The 17,799-nt window shown below is 38.0% G+C and overlaps 1 protein-coding gene across 7 annotated transcripts in view; it reads right to left on the bottom strand.

Annotated features, from left to right (window-relative positions):
- LOC124412998 (protein groucho) overlaps positions 1-17,269 on the bottom strand; it is a 54,374-nt gene extending 37,105 nt beyond the window's left edge. For all 7 annotated transcript variants that reach the window (XM_046893269.1, XM_046893275.1, XM_046893271.1 and 4 more), the window contains exon 1: positions 17,174-17,269. In XM_046893269.1, coding sequence (XP_046749225.1) covers positions 17,174-17,209 — 36 coding nt within the window. In that variant the 5' untranslated portion in view covers positions 17,210-17,269. The remainder of the gene's footprint in view (positions 1-17,173) is intronic.
- Between the last annotated feature and the right edge of the window lie 530 nt (positions 17,270-17,799).

Below are 17,799 nucleotides of genomic sequence, written 5' to 3'. Positions count from 1 at the left end.
TTTGTTATTTTTTTTTTTTTTCTCCTTCAATGACGTCACACTTTGAAAGAGGTGTCGCGTTGTGTGTCATTTTTTTTTTTTTTTGAATTTTTTTTCCCCCTTCCTTTCTTTTCTTTCAAAGACTAAAAACAAATCGAACACAAAACAACGGTAGAACGCCGCGGCTTGTACCCCGTCTCTGATAGATTTTATCGCTCGACACCGTTGGCATATAATGTAGGTACATACATATATAAACGTACACCACCATTAGTGAATATGTGTGATGTGGAAGACCAATATTTGTTATGTGTACCATGGTCTATAGAAATAAAACGATCGCGTACCTATAATAAGTACATGTATAACCTCCACACCATACACCCACACACGCACACGCACAGGCACACGCAGGAGAGGGAGAGAATATAATAAGAGTTATGAGCGTGACTATAACGAAAGGCCCGAGATAACCTGTATAATGGTGGGCAATATATTACTCGCTGCCTTATATACCGGCCGTTTCGAATAATTCCGCATGAGAATAGAAGAAAAGGAGTATACGAAGAAGAAGAAGAAAAAAAAAAAAAAAAAAAAACAAGGAAAGAAGAAAAAAATGGAACATGCGATTATTCCATAAATTCATACAAAGAGTGCAACAAAAATGATATGACGAAATAACAGATTTGCCATGTTTTTTTCTTACATTATTTCGAAGGTTGCGCGGCTGTTTCAAAATAGACGAATGAAAATTTGATAAAAAAACATAACGAATATTGGATTAAATTTACAAACATATCGAATAAATATTGTACATTGATTCTCTTTTTGAAAAAATATATTTTACTTTTAAAGTTCACATGCAGTTTTGTCTTGTTAATAAAACTGTGGTTCACAATTCGTTCCACACGCCAAATACGAAGCTGCTCACGAGTGTATCTCTGGCCATTCTCCGACGATGTATAAATGGACCTATTATGCATACATGTATATACATTTAGTACATAATGTGAAAATGCAAGTATATATATATATATATATATATATATATATATCTAGCGTAGGTATAACATAACTGCTGCACCATCATATCCCACGTATCAATCAATAATAGAGAATCATACAAACTGCAATCCAACATTGATTATCGAATTAACAATGAAATTGTATCCACCGCCTTGACACAATGCCCACACAAAATACATATCACTCGCTTGCGTGTAACAGCATGCATATGTGGAAGATGCGTGTATGCAGCGGTGAAAATCCTGGGTAAGTACCAACAGCGCTGCAGCCACGGAGTTTAGAGTGCAGTATTATACTACCTATTCCCTGCATACGATGCAGAGCGCTCTGCAACGTTTATAATACGTGAAATCTGTTAGGAAGATGAGAATCGAGTTGAGCTTGCGTGGTGTAGCTATAATATTATGGAAGTACACACAGCGCGGTGGCATTCAACTGGGTGTCTATGGTTCCACTGTGCAGCACCCGTCGACTGATTCTGAGTGTAAGTAATGCCGATATTATCCATGGCGTGCGTATATAGTTTCGGCATTGACTATATACTGTTATACTGTAACGAGCCGATGACCATTGATCAAGCAAATCCGCGTCCGGGGAACAAACGTCGAACACGTTGGTCGCCGGCGAGAGGATTTCTGATGTCCATCATGGGCATAAGAAGGGTTTATATCGTTATTCACATGACAATTCACGGCACGCAAATAACAGCTTATTATATATGTATATTGTATAAAGAATATGGTCGTATTATGCGTCCAGTTTTGCGTGAAACGTAAGACGATTCTAAAGAATATGGTTCGTGCGAAACACTCCGTGGATTAAAAAATTCATGTCTCACAATCGATGAAGATTTTTCATCGATATCCTGTATGAAATGGATGATCGATTTGTTACGGAAATTAAAAATGAAGCGTAAACAAATGACGCAAACGATATTAGCATATACACGAGTGTTTCGAACAAGTCATTTTTCAATTTCGACCGACGCAACCTCCAATTCGATTCCGGATAATTATGAAATAATGCCCTAATTTTTTCAGATTTTTATCTCTAACACGTACCCCAAAGAGGATGGATTTCCACATAAAATCTGCGGAACGGATTTAGATGAAATTCGGTATAATATGGGGATTGTTGAGTCACTGATTACGAATCTGAATTCAAAATTAAAAAATTGAAAGTGGAGGATCAAATATGGTGGACCAAAACCCCAAAAGTTACTCGATATTGCCATATAGGATCCACCATTTTGAATTTTGAAACTTGGAGTTCAGATTCGTAATCAACGACCTTGCAAACCAATGACTTTGAATTTCGCTCCACCATTTTGAATGCTCAAATTTTGAGTTCAGATTCATAACCATTCAGCTATCCAAGAACTCTCCCGAAAGTAAAATTTCACCTAAATCCGCTGTGTAGATTCGGTGTGCCCTTCAAAGGGTTGGATTAAATCGAGAGTTGAGATAGAAATCTGAAAAAATTATGGAATTACTTTTGAATTATCTGGGGCCAATTCTGGGGTTGCGACGGTCAAAATTCTAAAATGACCACGGACCCCCCTAATGTATATATATAATATCTATATACGTAGGTAGGTATACGTAAAAGCATCGCTATTTAACGATCGCGATGAAGGACGAGACGAGGCGTGTGGTTAACCACATTGCTGCACCGTAGAGGCATCATATCCGCAGACGAGAAAGATCGAGGTGAGGAAAAGCTTTGCTTCGCGATATCGCATATATAGACTGTAATAAATAATAGTTATGTACATACCTACTTGAATGCGTTCATACAAGTTCGTGTAAAGTGTTCTATCGCTGTGCGTGTTTGTGTGCGTGCGTGCGTGCGTGCGTGCGCGTGTGCAAAGAGATACCGTGCAGGGTGTCGAGTAAAAGTTGCCCATGAAAGTCTAACACTTAAATGCAATATAGGTACTTGGACGATCTTTTCTTCTTAAGATGTTCATTTTACGCGTACGTTTTTTTTTTGCTTTTCTCCGATTGGGCGGCGTCAAAAATTTTCTTTGATTATTAAGGAGAGAAAAAAAAGTTAAAGATTAGAAAAGACTATTGTATAAGAATAGGGATAGCGTACGCAAATTAGGATGAATTTTCGCTATATAGAGAAAGTAATTGCGATCCCGCAGTCCCAATTCGATATCAGTAGATAAACGCGTTTAAAAAGATACAGCCAAAGAACAGTAAAATCTTGTTGTATTATCTCAGCTGTTGATCATATTTTACGATGTTTTCGCGGTGTTGTTAATTTACCGAGATGCCGTTCAGTCGTAATCGGAAGACAAAAAAAAAAATACGAAACAGAATTTGCTCGAAACTTTGGATATGCTTACGTAACGCGTGCGCGGAAAAAAAATAAAATGAAGAAAAAAAATTACCGATATACCTATGAATATATATATATATATGTGATTGCTGTATGGATACAGTGCGTCATGTACACATCTTGTTACAGTACTTGCCAGGCATCGAAGCGAGTAAGATTTGAAAAAAATTATTCGCCGGGTGAAGAAAAAGACATGAAAAAGGAAAAAAAGAAAATAAGAAAACAAAAATTGCGGGAACCAACGGCAATGAAAAATAAATAACAATAATAATAATAATAACAGTTTCCTTTCATTCCCAGTTTATTGTTCAACGTTGAACCCGTGACCTCCCACAGCATGAGCTTAGGAGACGTTGTGTACATATACATTAGCCTGTATACGTATAACGCGTGTATACGGGGAACGCACTCTTGAAATAGAAAATAACGATAAAAAAAAAAAAAAAAAAAAAATTTTTTAAAAATGAAAGAAAGAAAAAAAAAACAACAACGGAGATAGAGGGAGGAGGAAGCCTAAGATTATTTATGTAGGTGGAGATCGCGGTGGTCGTAGTCTTCGTCCGTCCGTTCTTTCGTTCGTTCGTTCGTGCCTCGTGTGGCAGCTATAATACGCCACACGATGATGATGGTGGTGGTGGTGGTGGTGGTGAAGGTAGTGCTGGCCGAGGGTTGGCAGTTGGAAAGAAGGAGGCTGCGGAGGCTGCTTGGCACGCGGAGGAATGCTTCTTGGCATCCAGGGGTTCTCGATCGAAAAGAAGTTGTCCTCACTCACTATCTCGGCAGGGCGTCGCGGTCGTCCTCCTTGCTTTTAGGTACATACAAGCGAGACTCCGCACTCCGAGAGGAGAGGAGTGTGCCGTGCCGTGTAAGTGTATACAGTCGATGAGTAAGCGTAAAGAGGAGAAAGAAGATGAGAGAAATGTTATACAGAGTCGGAGAAGAAGAAGAAGAAGAAGAAGATGATGAAAAAGAGGATGAAGAGAGAAAGGAGAAAGGATCCAAGAGAGGAGAGTAGAGGGTGTAACACAGTCGTACGGATCCCCCCCCCCCCCCCCTCCTCCTCTCCACCGTCGCTATACGTCTTGCAAGTCGCGGTCGCGATGTCATAAATCATATTACAGAGAAAGAACCTCGACGGCGGTGGCGTCGCGTCGCGTCGCGTCGGTCGTCGGCGAGCGTGTCATTATATCCGAGTTTCAACATGGCGGATATATGTATATATAAGGTATAACTCGTAAGTCGTCGGTCCTTATGGAACTGCGTTCGCCCGCCGTCCCACCGCATACCTGCACAATGGCTATAACGGAAAATATGTAACCTTCGTATTTCTAGTTGCAGGCTCTCTCGTTCGATACGTCCTGCAGGATATACACCCGCCTAAATTATACGTAGGTATAGATATAAACGTTAGATGATGAGTTTGTATAACCGTGTAAAAAGTATAAATAAATAAGCATTCGAATCGCGGCTGCACTGATGCTGCGATAATATCTGTACACACTTAGGATCCCCTGAACAACAAGCGATGATCCACACCAAATCCATATGCCCAGCTTACATAAAGGCGTATTTTGGCCACCTGATACTTTGACGAAAGTATGGGTGCAAAGTGATTATCCGATTTGTTGTATTAATAACAGATTACAGCGAAGCGCTGCTGTTCGTTGAAAGATTTCCGTACGTTAGAACTTGAGATACTTTCAATCATTCGTTTGTGAGTGTGCACCTAGAAATAATAACATAGTTTTTCATTTTTTTTTTTTTTTTCCAATCTCTGCAGTAACGCACCGTGATAATTGTCTGTTATTAAAAAATTGTAATACCTTACATGATGATGTGGAAGGATGTTACATTTGGTTATGTAAGAATATGCATTAATGTTAAAAAAAAAAAAAAGTAAATCGCAACTAGGTATTTACGCGTAACACAGAAATGCAAATATGAAACTTTTAGTATCCGGCTGCAGAACAGCGAGTTAAAATGATCATAAATTTGAGAAACGGCTCTGCCGCGGGTTAAGGAGGAAAGAAGGGGGGAGAATTCTTCCCTGCAACGTATAGATATATGCAGAAAGAGATGTTATAAAATTTCATATTTAACGATATGCATTCAATTTTATATTCCATATTTATCTATATGTATATATATACGTATATTTATCATGGATAAAATAAATAACAAGCAAAATAAATTATACGATAATCAGATAATGTCTTCTCCCACAGCTGATCCTTGCTCGAAAAACGAGTACGCCAATTACCGAGGGGAGAAAGGAAGAGAGAAAGTGTAGAAAACAGGATAGAAGATTAGACAAACATCCATAAAATCGTCGGATAAAATAATCGCGAGTGAAGCGAAAGATCGTACGAGGTGACGGTTGACGCTTGTAATCGAATTGGCTTCTGCACGATGTGTCGAACCATCAACTGCAGGGGGACACACGTGCGTATAACACATAAGTATACAATAACACGAAAGGCGCGAGAATTGTAAGATTAGCCTGCACCCTGCACCTGCAGTGAAACGTGAGTAGACTTTAATCTACTTTTGGGTGTGACGTAATGATAAGGCTTGCGAAAAAGTATTAGATATACGTATTCGCTGCAGTTTGCATACAATAATAAAGACAATAAGTTATCTGCATATATATATATATATATATATATATATACATATGTACACATTATACATGCGTGGTAAAAATAATGCAGTAATAGATGCACGAGTAATTGTGTGTTAGATGCATAAAAGATAATTTAAGGTACAATTGATTTGGCATATATATATATATGTTATTATGCAGGTGTAACGCATTCATCGTCAACATTAGTGTAGCGACTATTTAATAATGGAGTGCGAAATGAGAATAATGTAATACATGAGATTGTGTGCCGAAATTACCAAGCGACAAATGATGGAAGAACCCGAATTAAATATACGTGGGGTAATTAGGACGACGTATCTTTTTAATTGCCTTAAATAAACACGTAGAGGCAGCAGCGACGAATCGCAGGCGAGATGTTCTGTATTGCTAGGTTAATTAATTGAAGCTTTTTTCAAGCTAAAGCGAACGAAGAAGAAAAACAGGAGGAAAGAAAAAGAAGAAGAAGAAGAAGAAGAAGAAGAAGAGAGAAACGACAACGATATGTACTCAAGAATGTAATACTATACTTATTTGCTTAAATGTTACCGCTGCGCTGCCATCGCTAACGCAAATAAAACTATTCAAAAAAATGTCTCCACTTTCCCATATTTATTTAATTAAATTCTAGGGTTTTAATTATGATTTTCGAGAACGCGAATTTAATATATTAATATATATAATTATAATAAGTTTTTCTTCAGTTATACAATCTTGTAATTCTACCTGTTGAAAGTTTTCTCAAATTATATAATTCACACCGTGTCAATCAAATAAAAGTATATAAATAATACCTAAATGCGTGGTAGATTCTCGGCTAATGAACTCGAGGAGTAATTATAATGGGAAGAAAGAATCAGATTAAAAAGTAATATAAAAAAACAAATAAAGAAAGAAAGAAATAAACAAGAAAAATCAGAACAGAATATAAACGATGAAAGAATCCGTGCGAGGAACTCGAGGTGTGAAATCTCACGGGATTATGCACGCGCACCGTTAAACACGAATAGGAACTCATAAGACTCTCAAAAACACGTGCAGCGCGCGCTGCAGGTAGGTATGTATATAAGTATACGTATGCATATATACATATATATACATACATGTATAAGTACGTATGAATATCGGTCCAAAATTCTCCTCTGCCTCGAAAAGAAAAGTTGAAAGGTAAAAAAGGAGAATAGAAAGTAAGCAAAAAGGTTAGTGTTCCTACATATCGCTTACCTCCCTCTCCCTTTCTCTTTCTCTCTCACTCTCACTCTCTCGAACCTACTCAACCGATCTCTTCTCACTATAAACTCTCCGCAGCTGTGCAAGCGTGCAAAAAGTGTTCGAAAAATGGTTCCTATCGTAAAGGGCAAAGGTCAATCCTCCTCCGTCCACCTCGAACAACTTTCCCCCAATTATCATTCCACATTCTCTCTCTTTCTCTTTCTCTTTCTCTTCAAAGCTTTCGAACGAGCGATTATACATATCCAGATCGTGTCATACATAACATATCATATCATGCAGCAACGGACTGCCGGATCCTCCTCGGTGAGGCTTCAACACTCAATTTCCTCTAATCAAAGTTATGGATGATGTGCTATCACTCGCCTAGGCTGGTGTTAGGCGACGAGCCTCGTTCGTACACGGATACTGTTCGCAACTCTGATTATGACTGAACACCGTCTGATCATGAGCAATTCCATATTAAGTCCGTCTCGAATCGCGTCTACATGGTGTTCAGTTGACAATAACGCAACAGCTATCATTGGCATCCTGAAAAGTCACCGATTCGCTTATCTACTTTTCTAGTCTTTCAAGTTTCGAGTTTTCAATTATTATCTCTTAAGGTAAGTGTACCATTTATTGACCTTTTTTTATTACATGTGTTAGATCCTTAGTTCTAAAATTACCAAAAAAATTAATTTGTAGTAGGTATATTCGTAGACCTCTAGCAATTGAATTCGTTTCAATTCGATCGAGAAATTCACAATTTCTACCGTCAATTTATAATTTTGAAAAATAAAAAGGTCAATATAATTAGATCTAAGCGTGTCGAATAACTGCTACACTTACCTTAAAATTATTTTATTAGTTCTCGACTTCTTTTATTACTACGGTTGTAATCCTTTTTATTTCCTTTTCCTTTTTATTTATCTATATATTTATTCATTCATTTCTTTACCTGTATTAAACCTTTATTGTATTTATTTATCACTTTATTCATCCATTTTAATATTATTTTTCCAACTATCCATTTACCCATCCATCTTTATCTCTCGCCCCTTTTCGAATTCTGAGCAAACAATCGTCCCCATCCCACGACGACTGAGCTTCAGGTTTAGGGCCAGTATAGGGTGAGTATCTCCTCCGACTGGCACCCCTTCTCGTCGCTCTCCGCTCTCCGCTCTCCGCTTTCCGCTTGCCGGGGCGAAGTCCCGGGTCCTTGTTTGACATGGAAATGTAAATGTTCAGCCAGCCTCGCGACAGTGGTTCTCAAAACCTTTTCCCATTCTCGGCTTTGAATTAAAAAAAAATTTCAACCGATAGATGCAGCAGCTCGACTCTTTTTTTCTCTCCTCTTTTCTCCTCTCCTCTCATCTCATCTCTGCGTCGCATCGCACGCACCGAAACAGCAAAAGTTTTTGCTGCGCCGAAAACCCACATTTGCAACCAATTGGATTGTTTCCCAACTAACGATCTTCGTTTCAAATTACGTATGTACATACAAACTGCACAATGCAAATACCGCTCGGATTCTAATCAAAATCACTGTTGAACAGGTCGTTAAAAACTGGTTTAAAACCCAAGAATTCGTCATTCAAATCCATCCACGACTAAAATCGTTTTTATTCGCATCTATACACCATAATAAATTTATCACAAATTCGTAATATCTCTTTCGTTTGATAGAAAACTTTGAACAACGTTGGCCGTGAAAAAAAAAATAACTAAAATGAGAAGGGAACCCCGTACGAACGTAGAACGTTCGTAGAACAAATCAATTGTACAAATAAATTAATACATAAGAAGAGTATAATTGAGATGAATGAGAACCACTGAGGGGATTTCAGTGGGCGGCGGTGGTCCCCTCATCAAATGCTTGTCATACCGTTCTTACCCCAAACCCCCCATCGCTAACCTAACCGATCCCCACAACCCCCTTCCCCTCCCCCTCCTCCTCAGCCCCGCGGCGCCTAACGGCTCTCGCTCCCTTGGCGTTTCTCTCACTCTCTCACTCTCTCGTTCCCTCATCCCCACCCCTTTTTCCGGCGTCTCTGCCACCCTCGCCGTCCGCCCCTGGGCCACCCCGAAACCCCGAAACCCCGAAACCCATACGCCGTGCCTCCCCCATAGGCTATAGACTAGACCCTGTTATGTACCCACCCCAAAGGCCGTTGGAATGATGCCGCTAAAACCTACCAATTATTTAGGGAATGATACAGTCGGTTCATTTCGTTATAATACACGTGGATTTGGATTTGGATTTGGATTTGGATACACACGAGGTGTAATCATATCGTTACGAACAGTTTCGTCGCTTTATCCGTCCTTTCGCAATTTCTTTTATAATACATTTTTATGTTACACTTCGTTTTTACACGGAACTTTTTATTCCAATACACAGAGGTATAGATGAGGCCAATAAACTGGGCAAAAGTCGTGTTGCATATAAAAAAAAGAGGCATATTTGTCGACGTTAATTTTCGAAATACATCAACGAGGGTATAATATAGTTTAAAATTTTTGACAGTGTAACGCAAAATGTTTGTATATACTAACCATTCGGAATTATAAAACTGAAACACCACGGTTTGACTTACATCTTAACGAATCGAAGTGACTTAACGCGCATAATTAACATCTATGTAATTCATCCTCTCAATTCGCAGGATTCTTTTTACTTCCGTCCACTTCCGTAACGAACGATACCAACATCGAATAAAACAAAAGGACGACTTTTAGGCCGCGTCGTAATCTCCAATTGACGTGTAATAACACAAGTTTGAAAGAGAGAACTTTATTCGAAATATAGTTTGTACGCAGCGGCGAAGAGAACGAGGTAAGAGTAAGTATATACATATAGTCTGTAACCAAGAAGTCATACATAGGTAGCCCAGCGCCCTAGACACAATGCTATACATGTACATGTACAGGATAAGGCCAAGTTTTCCTCACTGAACTCAAATACACCCTTAGACCATTATTTACATTGATTTTGCATAGCTACGTATAGACAAATTATCACTTATATGTTGTGTAGGCATATAGCCTGTACAGTACATGGAATGTGGATAACTTCGTGTAAAGAAGCAAAAAAAAACACACACACACACACAGAAGTTTCACCCAACGAGCTTAACTATCATATAAATGCAGAGATAAATGCCAAAAACCAACTACATATAATATATATTATATATACATATATTATATATATACATTTGAAACATATATATTATTATACGTATAATGTTAATACCGCCTAGTGAAAAATTATCTTCTCAAATGCTTGCATTCCGATGCTATAATACAACTGGGGCTGTAAAACAATCTCAATTTCACGCATCATGCCTGTCTGTTTTTTTTTGTTTTTTTTTTTTTAATTTTTTGCAACGTTTGTGTTTTTTTTATTGTTTTTTTTTTTTTTTTATTATTTTTTTTTCCAAGTTACTTTTTTTGTTCAGCGAGATTTTCAATTTTCCCTGGGTTCAATCCGCCTAGGAATTCACCGAACAATTAGCCGGAGCACAATTTGATTAGCGATTGTCATTCGAGTACTTTTTACAAAAAAACATTTTTCATCCCGTACAACGTGTATATATCTATGTATGTATTAATGTACGTTTTACGTTAGCTCTGCAGGCGCGCGTGCAATTTATTTTTTAATCTGCACTGTGACTGCGATAAAAGAAACGGAAAAAAAAACGCAAACCTCCAGAAATACAGACGTTATCGCATTGATACTGATATATACGTATAACTACACGCACACGCACACGAACACACCTCTGTATGTATACACATTCATACACAGACAATGGAGGTACGTACGCAGGATATGGAAAAAAGCAATTGGAAATAAACGGAATTGGAAACGAGGATATGTTTTTTTTTTTTTTTCCGATTATTAAAGCACCAAGTCAATCCGCAATAATACAAAGATTCATTTTTTCATAATCAAAACTCGTGATATATGTGTGATAAAAACGTAAAACTCTGTAAAACATCATAACCGTGCGATATACTATTATACACTAATGAATATTGAATTTTGTGCAAATTTTTTCGAACGTCAATTTAGAATAAGAAAGCAAATCATTCAAACATGGAGTAAAATAAAGAAACACTGTGTTAAAAAATTGAATGAAAGAAAGAAAAAAAAATTATAACGATGTTAAAACAATGGTTGCACTTCTGATAAAATCATTTATATATATATGTATACAACGTATCGTACAAATCGGCAGCTGAGTAATTAATTCAAACGATATATTAGTAGTAAACGAGTAAGGACGGCATAATACGGGTATCTAACAATATAGGAACTGGATATGTATAAGATCATAAATATTTCTGTTACCAAGTTTACTATATATTATTATAAAAATGACACGAATGTGTGCAGCATTAGCAGCAGCAGCAGCAGCAGCAGCAGCTAAACGAACGTGGTTAGAAATTCACTCCATACATGGTTGTGTTATGCGCTCTAGCTGAGCGTCAAGAGGTCCGTAGAAGTATTCTTACAAAACACAGCAACGCGTAGCACGAAGAGGGAAGAGAAAGGAATTATTCAATTCTGCACGCTGGCAGAATGAGTACGCGCATATCGCATACAATAGGAATTCTCTCCTTTTTATAGCATTTTTCGCGCTCTCTCTCTCTCTCTCTCTCTCATTCGTATTCATACACTTATCCCCAGTCCCCACAGATAAAGTAGATAAATATAGACGCTGGGATCACACGTGCAAATTATTATCACATCTTTAACATAAGTATAATAAGAAAAAGAATGTATATATATAACAAGCCATCAATCGTGTGCGTAAGTATACTATCATCGTTGAAACGATGTCGGTCGCAAATAATCACGCGTCGTCATCATCATCATCATTATCATCATCATCATCATCATCATCATCATAATATTATCTTCTCGGAGGCAGTGCGAACGTATTACACGTTCGTTATAATACAAAAGAGACACAGAGTATAATATGAAGTCAGGTTACATAAGTTGCGTTAAGTCAAGTTAAGCCAGGTCAGGTTGGTCCCGGGAAAAGTTCATAAATTGATTTGATGAGCCTGCAGTGAGAAGGGAAGATGAGCAGGTGGGGGAGGGTTTGTTCGAGCGCAACAACGGGGGACGATGAAGAAGAAAAAGAAGGAAAAAGGAAAAGAAAAAAAATAATAAGAAGAAAAATAAGAAGAAGAAGAAGAAGGGATCGATCAAGAGGAGAAGCATCGAGGGACCCGTCGACTCTTTTACGTCAAGCTCTATATGTATATATATACCCACCCCAGCCGTAGCCACCGCTAACGTAGTTTTATAATCAATTAACATAATCTGGTTCACCCTTGGCCCCCTGTTATACGTATATGTATACCATCACTCGCGAGCTTACACAGAGCTATTGTATGTATGTATGTATGTATGTATACACCTACAACCACCCTTCCGAGCCCTGTTAAACAGTCGAGAGCGCTCAGCCGGTCGTGTCTTTACGATTCACTCGTAAAACGTAACTGCAAATCCTTTCCGGTGTCAGTCTTACGCCCGCGGATTAATCTAATCACCATTCGACAGTTATGTACACCGGTGTATTATGGAAACCCCATGCACACTGACCTATTAAAAATGTGCATAATACACGCACCTAAGGGTGGTTCGAATAAAAAAAGCTTGTGCTCTTTTCGAATGTTAGGGTTCGATGGAATGACGATCTTCCCGGAAGTTTAGCTCTAGAGGTTTGGAAAGCATACACATTTATACAAATTTATAGCTATATATGTATATTGTACACCACCAAAGGGATGCACATTGCAGAGTATATTGTACGTGTATCAATATATAAATATATATATGTGTTACATAAAATGTAATAAGAAATTTTTTCGACAAAACGTTTTTCGTCTGTCAATTTTTCTACACGTGTTACAGTTTCCTTCGACGTTGTAATTTATTTGATCTTATTTTTATTTTATTTTTTTTGTAATTTTTATTTATTTATTCATTTATTTATTTGTAGTTTTTGTTCTTGAGGGTTGAAAAATAATATAATTTGATTGAAAAATATTCTAATTTACTAATCCTCAAATCGCAAACGCGACTGCAGTGGCAATGCGACGCGACCCAAATATGCAGATTATCATCATCTCCTTCAGCCGTGCCGCACCTTCGCAACTTGAGAGCATATGAATTATTCAATCGGTTGTTTAAGAAACACACCCCTGGAGTTACATGATTTTGGTCAAACGGAGGATGCGAGGCGGCAGACGAGGAACGAACTCGAATCTCCGCGAAGCAATTAGCGCGATGACGAGGATAACGGAATAAATATATCTAAATGAAAGAATGAGAATTGTTTAAACGAGGCATATATTATATAAAACTGGGGATGCAGTCTACTATAAACGTACTTAATACTACCACCCGATTCAAAGTGTATAAATAATATTGTAGCATATTCGGTTATAAATTCGGTATAATCAATACTACCAACCATCGGATAGTTATTATATTGATCCGAAAAATCGACTTAATGTGAAATAATATTGTGATTTATGTCGAGTATAGTTATGGGGTGAGAGTCAAAAATTGGAAGCAGTAGGTAATCAAAATCCTTGCTGCAACAGGGCACACGATGCTTTAAGGATGATCTTACCAGCTCGGCTCCATCGGCAAAGAATCGTCCCTACATGATTGGAAGGGATACCCCAAAAAACGCAAGTCGCATTCTCTGCCGTTGATATACTATATTGATATAATCAATGCCAGATACATGACTAATTTTCGATATTGAATTTCTTCTCGACACAATTCGTCCTGTTACTTGCTATTTCTGTGGTCAGGAGAGTCGCTACGCTGAATCTCGTTTATTCTAACAAATGTCCGTCGCGTCAGTACAAGAGACGATGATTACGTCACAGAGGCTGCAAACGCTTTTTAACCTGAACTTCAAAAATCGGATCTCACCCCTGACTTGTACTGATTCGTATCGAATAATTAACGTCGATCGATATCGTTCGTTTACCATTAATGTTTCTTATATATATATATTACAAGCCTGAGTACCAATAAACTTATTAATTTCACCGGGCTGCTTTAACGATTTTATTACGGAGAAGCCCACCACCACACTCTGAACCAAACGATTTTTACAATTATGACTCAGTAAATCAATCGCTGTATTGATATGCCCAATACTGTTCTACTTTTTTCATCGGAACGATAATCTAATCAACTGTAAACAGAATTTCCTACCGAAATTCAACAAATCGATCATCAACTTATCTCGAAGCGTTCGAAATTCCCGACAGCTTTCGCACCGAGTTTTGGTACCAATAAGCACATTGTATCTAATTTAAAAAGCAACCAAATAGAAAAATAATACTTACATATTGTACCTATTATACAATATGTACACTGATTGTAGAAAAAAATAATCGTTCAAGTCAGTAAAAACCGCATCATGTATCTAATTTCTAACATCAAAGACATGAAAGAATTCCTGCACGTTAAAATTTTGTCCACGAATCGACGACGCTCGAAACTTTAGACGTTAGCTAATGCAAACGAATGCTGATTAATGTTTTGCCAACTTTCGAGAAAAATATTTAGCCGCTCATAAATTGCTAAACATACAGATAGTGTACAGGCCATAGGTTATATATATATATATATATAATAGGCATGGCACACGCTGTGTAAATATAACAAGAATCAATGACATCACGGATTCTTTTCTTGCATGTTTTTTTTTCTCCAACCACAATTTGTCAGATGCTTATACGTATGAATATACTTGAAATCGCGTCAGGCTGTCTCATAGACCTATACTCAATACTCGCATAGGCAAGAAGCTATCTGCACAGTAGTTTGAACCCCGACGACTCGGTAACGAGCCGTAGTAAAAATTAATCCGATACAATTCCCTAGAACGAACTTTGGACTTATGCACACAGATCTGTAACGATACATTCTGTACTTGTGTCTCTTAGTATTTGCGCATCTACACCGTCGATTAGAAAAAACTGAACAGCCATAGTGCGATAAAGAAGAAAAGAAATGAACAAAATTGCACAAACTATAACGACGCAACGTTACTTTATAAAAATTACAAAAATCGAACGGAATTAAATTACGAATAGACTTCTATATACATAGATAGATAGAGTACAAACATTCATAAGTATGTATATACATATATTATGGTCAATAGGAATAAGAATCGATTGTGTTTTTGGTGTGACGTGAACGAGGATATTAATTCAAATTTATCGGAAGTCGCATGAGGCCATATCTATATATATAATACATTATGCAACATCCTATCATCAAAGGACTTTGCAGTCCACAAAGTGAAACCAGGAGATAGATGGGGGGGGGGGGGGGGGACGCCAGGGGTTGCATGGCTGAGGATGAATTGGACGTACAAGTGGCAGCCGCATCAGCAGCATCGAGTTCGGCTACACATGTGCAACATCATGTATACATATATCCGTATATCGAAACATGTCTGAGAATGAGCTGACCGCCGTGAAAATTAATTGATCGCCGCCGCCGCTTTCCCCGGAAGAGGGTATAGATTTTTATGTCACCATCGAATCAAGCTTGATCATTAAACATTGTGTCTGATTGTGAGTAAGAGGGCAAGATTCTCTGACCCATTAACCGTTTCTCATCTCATGTTCCCCCCCTTCCTTACGTATTGCTCAGTCTGATTCTCATTTTCCTCCTCCTCCTCCTCCTCTTCTATTCCTCGCCTTTGCACTTCGTTCATCGTTGTCGTATAATCTTATTTGTTAATTAAGAAGAATGTAAGCGGCGAAGAATGAAAGAGAAGGAAAGAAAAAAAGGTGGGGAGGGAGTGTCAAGATAATAAACCAACTTTGACAATTCAAGAATAGAAAAACGCAGTAATATCTTTCCGTAAAAAAAAAAAAAGAAACCACACATTGTCCAGATCCTCGAAAGAAAATAATTTTCTTTTCTTTTTTTTCATACACTTTGTTACAAAAATAGTTCTCTATTACTCCGATAATCGTCATCGTGGATCGTTTGAAAATGATTTACAAATTTTGCAGACCGTATTGAGAAAAAAAAAACAACCATACGTGTACAATTAATATACATGAATACACGTATACGGGTAATAAATTCGCAACGAGAGTAGAGGCTAACCGCCAAAGGCAATTATACGGGTAGATACGTACTCACGAATCGTACACTCAATTCAGCGCGACTTTTGACCACCGCCAAGCTATGTACACATATTGTAACAGAATAAAGAAGCGTAAAAATATTCTCAGAATCATTCCTCCTCCAACTCATTTACAGAGAGTGACGAGGAGGATGAGAAGGATGAGGAGGTATACGATTGTTTGGTTTATACTCCATACTCCTCACCTCCCTGCCCGACACTCGCTATCTTCCTTTATTCCTTCCTCCTCCCATTCCTTATGTACCCAACTTCTTTTTCGTTTCTTTAACTCCGTTCTTTATTCCTTTTTTTTCCTTACTCCTTCTCGCCCCCCTTCTCAAACCCTCGTTCAATTCGCTCGCTCGCTCGCTCGCTCTCTTGACCTCACTTAAACCACGTACAAGTCATACACACATACATACACACAACGTCGAAAAGAATAGAAAAGAAAAAGAACACACATCTTCACGTTTCAATAAATGTTATGTACCGTGTGCGGATAATCCTAACGCCGTTCACGGCGTTGAAGTTGAAGACGGTGGTTAAAGTTCCAAAGATAAAGATTAAGATTAAGAAGATATATATATATATATATATATATATATATATATAAGATACCACGCACAATGAGTACCTAAATAATAAAAGGTAAATGAAGTAAATATCATCACCTTCTATCCCACCCAACGATAACAAAGAAATAAAGAACAAATTATACCCAATTTAATGTCGATGGAGAATGGAAATTAAAAAAAATTAGCGTTATACTTACGGGAGCGGATGGATGTCTCGCCGGCGCGGGGTACATCTTAATTGTTTCCAATACTCTGGTTGGTGGTTGGTGGTCCACGGCGAGGGGGGTGGGGGAGGGAGGTAGGGGTGGGGGGAAGAGGGAGGATGCGGGAGGGGTGGGGGGATATTAAGGCGACTGTCAACTGCTGCGACGTCGAGTCACTTCATTGCTAAATTTAGTAGGTAAATCTTGAATCGCATCCGGGACTCCCACTAATATTTCCAGGGTTAATCTCCGCCTCGTCAGCATGAAGGTTTCACCTCACACTATCGTTACATACCACGCACATAATATTTTTCGAAGGAACTTTGGGGTTTTTTTCTTTTTCATTAACATCCAGACGTCCGTCGTACGCATGCGGCGTTCATACGTTTAACGCTACGACGAGTTGTTTTTTTTTCTCCGCCTTAATTGTAACAATTTTTCAACTTTTATTCTTTCGTTTCATTCACTTTTCTTTTGAATTTCAATTTAATTCACGTTATTCGGCACAACGGATATGTTGTTGTTTATTATAACAATTCACAAGCAATACACGTTGACCCGAGTTTTATGACTGTTGATATTTTTGTTGTTGTTGTTGTTGTTGTAATTGTTATCGACGA

Source organism: Diprion similis, chromosome 12 (genome assembly GCF_021155765.1).
Source record: "Diprion similis isolate iyDipSimi1 chromosome 12, iyDipSimi1.1, whole genome shotgun sequence".
Lineage (NCBI taxonomy): Eukaryota > Metazoa > Arthropoda > Insecta > Hymenoptera > Diprionidae > Diprion > Diprion similis.
Note: the sequence above shows the minus strand (reverse complement) of the source record. Positions and strands in the feature narration are given on the sequence as shown.